Raw genomic sequence first — 5,412 nt, 5'->3', positions numbered from 1 at the left:
GTCTTCTCGTCCATTCAAGATGAGATCAAGACTTTTTTCAATCATTCAACTCATGGATCAGTCAATGCTCATCGCTTCGCGTGTTGCATGTTCAAGACTCCTCTCCTTTGCTTCAACTCGCCTGTTGCATGTTGGTGATTTTATGTTGTAAAATTAAGAATTTGCAAATTTGTGAATTGTGATTTTAAATTTGCAGATTTGTTTAGGTAGAAATGTATTTCAGTTAATTTCTTACTTTTTTTCATTATATTTTGGTGATTTTGTATTTGAGTGACATTTTGTTGTGATTTTGTGTTGTTGTGGTGATTTTGGGGAAGTTTTGCTCTGTAATTGAGCAGAAGAAAATGTCCTATAACTGACAGACCGAATCGGAAAAATTCAATTTAGTTTGATTCGATTTAATTATTAGTTCAATTTGACTTAAGTTCGTAAAAATACACTTTTCAATTATTTGGTTTTTATGGTTTGGTTCAGTTCAGAACTTAACCAACAGGTTGTACACTTCTAGAAGACAGTAAAGGTATAAATAAGCCCTTAAAGTATTCAAAAATACAATTAAGCACTTAAATAAAGTTTAGGCCCCATTAGACCCTCAACTTTTAATTAAAATCAATCAAATCCCTTTTATTTTAATTTTGTCCTATTAAATTCAATTTTCATCGTGTGCTAACACGCGTAGACGTTAAAAAACACACATCCATCTACTTTTGCTATTGTTTCTTCTGAATTGAGTTTCTTTGTGGTGTCAGGAATACAACCATTTAGTCCAACTTGATTTGTAATGCTTTTCCCAACATCAAACACAAATTCCTCCATATAATATTATCAAAATTACCCAAATCGATTCCCTTGATAGCAACAGTAATAATATATAGATTAAAACAAACGAATTTCTCGTGGCATTGAGAAATGGGTTTGTGTACAAGTGGTATGACTATGAGATGGGAAGACTCTGAAAATGGTCTCTGTGGAATGTGGTTTTCATGGGTCTGTGGAGGTACAAATGAGAAGCTGGGTTTGAGAGGGGGAGGGAGGAGGGTGGAGGAAGGAACTGTTACAGGTGATAATGAATCAATGAGGAGAAGCAATTAATAACAATAACATTGAACAGAGAGGTAGAAGATGTACAGCTTCTGACAGTGCTCGGGCAATTTTGATGTCAGCAACGAGGTGACGTGGGGTGCTCAAGAGGTCCTAATGCTCAACTCCTCATGAGAGCAACTAGTGGCAGCAAATGGAGCTCATATTTGTGCTGAGATGAGTGAGTTGCATGTGTTCCATGGTCGAAGAAGCGTTCTCATGGTAACATAGAAGATCCATTTCGCAAGCCTAAACCTGGAAGTGGTGGACAATGGAGAAACATTTTAATTGGCATTTCAATAGATATGAATGAGAAATCCTTCTATATTGAGGATGCAATAGGGAGAATTGATGATAATAGTGACGCTGACATAAAATTTGCTCACGCCATTGGATTGAAGTTCTTTGTCCCTGATGATTACTTCGATGCATAAAAGATTTTGGCAAGCATCTCCTGGTGGCTGGAGCAAGAGTTACTAGCATAGAGGTTCTGATCAGAATTTTACTCACTTGAAGGACCTAAATCTGAGTAAAAAAAAATGAAGTCATTAGAGGTCTTGCTGATTGTCTAATTGGACCTCTTATATGGCTAGTGAAAGAAATTATGATAATTCATTGATGTAAATAGAAAGAATGCAACTGAAACATATACACAGATTGTTACAGGTAAATTTTAATTGTGATAAGGGTGTGTATTGGATATGAAGGTACCTTTGATTTTTTTTTTTCTTCCTTCTTTTACTGCATTTATGTGATGAGATAAATTGGCAATGAAGATCCATAGCTGCATGTAAGATTTTGATCTAAACTGTAACTTGGGGTCTACTTAAATGCTATCCTCATTTTTGACTTCTCAAATGTTGCATTAGACATTTTTTTTCCCATGCATATGTCTGAATTACTCCTTCACTATATGCTATGATCATGTAGAAATGAATTTTTTCTCTTCTCCATTATATCATTCGAGATCAAAACATGATCTCAAAGCCCAGAGGTGCAAGTGGACGTTAGAATAGGATGGTCTATATATATATATACATATAAAAGCTATTGCCGAGTTAAATGTGATTGCTTGTGTGATGGGATTGAGTTCGAGCACAAGTTGTTTGATGAAATGCAAAAACAAAACTTTGTTTTATGGAGTGGAATTGGTGGGTCTATACAGTTGAGGTTAACAGAACATAATCTCTGTTAAATTTGGGTCTAAATGTTTGATTTAAAAATTTTGAAAGTTTAATTTAACACAAACTTTTTTTAAGGACTTAATTATACTTTTAATTATACTTCAGTGGCTTCTTTGTACCTTTGGCTTTCTTTGTATACATTTTTATATACATTTGAACAATATTTCTTGGAGGGTCGATAATTAAATATGCAAATATAGCCATTCAAGTGGAAAAATAATATCATTAAGGATATATATATAAATTAAATATATATCCAATAGAAAATCTTGCATTATTCATTTTCACATACGTTTGGAAGGACTCCATTGCACTTATATTCGGATCAAAATAGTTTCAAAAAAAATATTTTATTATTTTAATATTATTATAACTAAAAATTATTAAATCTAATTTTAAATTATTTTTTTTAATAATAACTGTAACAACGATACCAAACAGGTATTTAAAATTATTATTCAAAATTTGGACAATAGGTCTAAAGGGACAGAGAAGTGAATAATATATTCATGGAATTGAATGAGTTAGATGTCTTGATCTCTATATTAAAGCCCAATCTTTTGATAACTGAGTTGGGCTTCTGGTTTTTTGCTTGTCCACCAGATCAGAGTTATGTCTATTAAAACCCTAAACCTAAGCTTCAATAATGGGTAAACGAAAAAGGCTGGCGCCAGCCATGAACAGAGCTATTCTCAGAAATCTTTCACCTCAAATTCGCAATCATCTTCTCGATCCTCTAAAATCCGTAACAAATACTATCACATCATCATTTATAGTTGTTTCCTGGACTCTTCCTACACAAATATTCCACTCTTGTGGGTCCGACTCATCCCATGAAGCAAAATTTGCTCGAGCCCAGAAGCGACATGGTGAAGTTGAGGATGAGGTAAAGAAAATTGAATTAAAAGCTTATGGTTCTAGTTGGTTTCTGTTTGGCTGGTGAGAAAATGGTGGAAAATATATATTGGTTTATTAAAATTTTTGTAAGTTATTGAATTGTTAGATGTGATGTGATTGCAGGGCTAAAGAAGAGGATAGAGAAATACTACGAGGGTGATGAAGAGGCGATTCCAGAAATATTTGAAGCTATATTGAAGAGGAAATTGGCAGGGATTAGAGATAAGGATGACGAATTGATGGCAGAAGTTAGGCGGAAATCTCCAAGTGTGGATTTTGATTCTGAATCCGACGAATTGAATGATTCTAATGGCGAGAAAGAATGAGGCGAAATTGCTATTACAGATTAAGAAATCAACGTATGTATTTTTTTTTTTTTTGGTTAAAATCATTTTGAGTTCTCTTTACCTGATAGGCTTTGGCTATTAAATTTTTTTTTTTGGGGAAAATCAGAGATTTATTAATCATTAATCAGCTTGTAACACAGAAGCAAGAAAACTTGGAACAACATTGCAGCTGGTGCTTGCTCACATGAGACAGTGCAGCTCTAGCCATGCAATGAGCTCTGCCATTACCCACTGCAAGGACAGATTACAATCCTGCTGTAACAATGCCCTGCAATCCTGTATGACTGTGCCATGCTCAGACCAATTATCTTCAAAGGAAACAATCGCAAAGAAAACCTCCTGTGAGTCGATCTCAAACTTTGAAACCTCCCATTCTTTACATCCAATTTTTTTAACGTTTTAAAGAGAAGATATTAATTTCTTTTATATAAAATAAAAATATCATATATGTTCAAATGAGATGATTAATTTATATACGAATAAAAATTATAAATACTACTTAATATAAATAATATAAATTAAAATTTTAATTTTATTATAATTACTGATTTACTGTTAGCGATTATCCTACTTATATATGAATTCTCTTATAATTATTTTTATATAATTTAAATATAATTATAATTCTAATATTACAATCCATCTATTTATAATATATTAATTATTTTGTAAAGTGTGTTACACGTTATTGTTCTTATTTTACATATTCATAATTTAATTTTTTATATATAATTTTCTATTAATTTTATAATATACCATTTATAATAATTTAAAATTTAAAATAAAATAAATTTTGAAAATAATTTTCATTTTATAAATTAAAAGTCTATCATATTGAAAGTATGTAATATTTTTTCATAATTATTATATATGAAGCGATGATTTTTTTTTTAAAGTTACATCAATTTCTGATTTTAGTTTTTTTTTTTTATGAAATTTCATTTTAAATTAAAATAAATTCATACCATCATTTCCCCTCTTAAATTAAAAAAAAAGAATTTAAATGAATTTTCACTCAATCATACTTGACTTATATTTTTTGTAAATGAATTTTTTAAAAATATTAAAAAGAATTGAATTCTTTCATTCCAATCAAAGAATTAATAAAAAGGAAATCAATTATATTGAATTAAATTTTTGTAAAATTTTAGATTCCAATTAAAGAATTAGGAAAAGAATTTTATTTAATTTCTTATAGTTTCTTCGTGTTTTAATATATATATTTTTAATTTTTTAGTTTATTTACATTTTTGTGAAGTTTTAAAATATCTTTGCCCATATTGTGGTTGGCTATGGCCATGACGGCCCTGCAACAAAGAACAAAATATGTCTGGTTATTGTGATTGAGATTTGTAGTCACTTTGGTGCTGCAAGTTTTAGACCAAAACCGAATCAAATTAAATAAAAATTTGAAGAAGATAAGTAATTAAATGTAGGAATTAACCAAAATTAGAATTAATAAATTTCATCAAACATGAAAACAGCAACACAACTAGCCCCATATTTTAAACAGTATGAACACCATCTACAATGTATCCACTATTAAAACTTGGTGTCAAGGAACCGTACCAACAAGCCTCGGTTGCACTAAATTCATAAAGCAAAAATTACAACAAAAAATCTCATGAAATATCTACACAAATCCATTTTAAAAACTATATATAGTTTTATTAAACTATTTACAAAGTAATTGAGTAAATTCAGATGAAATATAGACATCGCATCATAAGTTTAATTACCATATAATATTTTTCTTTGTGAACTAAGCCAGTATAACATACGTCTTCAGCAAACACATCAGAAGGCCTTAAACCATCAGACACCATTATAGCATAGATAAAAATAGCTTGCAAGACTTTGTGTATTCATTCACAACTGTCATGCATTGCACGCCACAACATAGA

At 30.6% G+C, this 5,412-nt stretch overlaps 1 protein-coding gene across 1 annotated transcript; it reads left to right on the top strand.

The window, feature by feature from the left end:
• The first annotated feature begins 2,910 nt into the window (after positions 1-2,910).
• Positions 2,911-3,487, top strand: LOC131169076 (uncharacterized). Its single transcript, XM_058152584.1, has 2 exons — positions 2,911-3,184; positions 3,285-3,487. The coding sequence occupies exons 1-2, from the start codon at positions 2,911-2,913 to the stop codon at positions 3,485-3,487; spliced, it is 477 nt and encodes a 158-aa protein (XP_058008567.1).
• Positions 3,488-5,412: the final 1,925 nt, after the last annotated feature.

The sequence above is a fragment of the Hevea brasiliensis genome, chromosome 9, assembly GCF_030052815.1.
Source record: "Hevea brasiliensis isolate MT/VB/25A 57/8 chromosome 9, ASM3005281v1, whole genome shotgun sequence".
Lineage (NCBI taxonomy): Eukaryota > Viridiplantae > Streptophyta > Magnoliopsida > Malpighiales > Euphorbiaceae > Hevea > Hevea brasiliensis.
The sequence above is the reverse complement of the archived record's forward strand: the minus strand, read 5'-3'. Positions and strand labels throughout refer to the sequence as shown.

Excerpts from the sequence above, each read along its gene's own strand:
- LOC131169076 (XM_058152584.1), top strand. The coding sequence starts at position 2,911 with ATGGGTAAACGAAAAAGGCTGGCGCCAGCCATGAACAGAGCTATTCTC. Across the intron at positions 3,185-3,284 it reads ATTAAAAGCTTATGGTTCTA|GGCTAAAGAAGAGGATAGAG; the intron begins GTTGGTTTCTGT and ends ATGTGATTGCAG.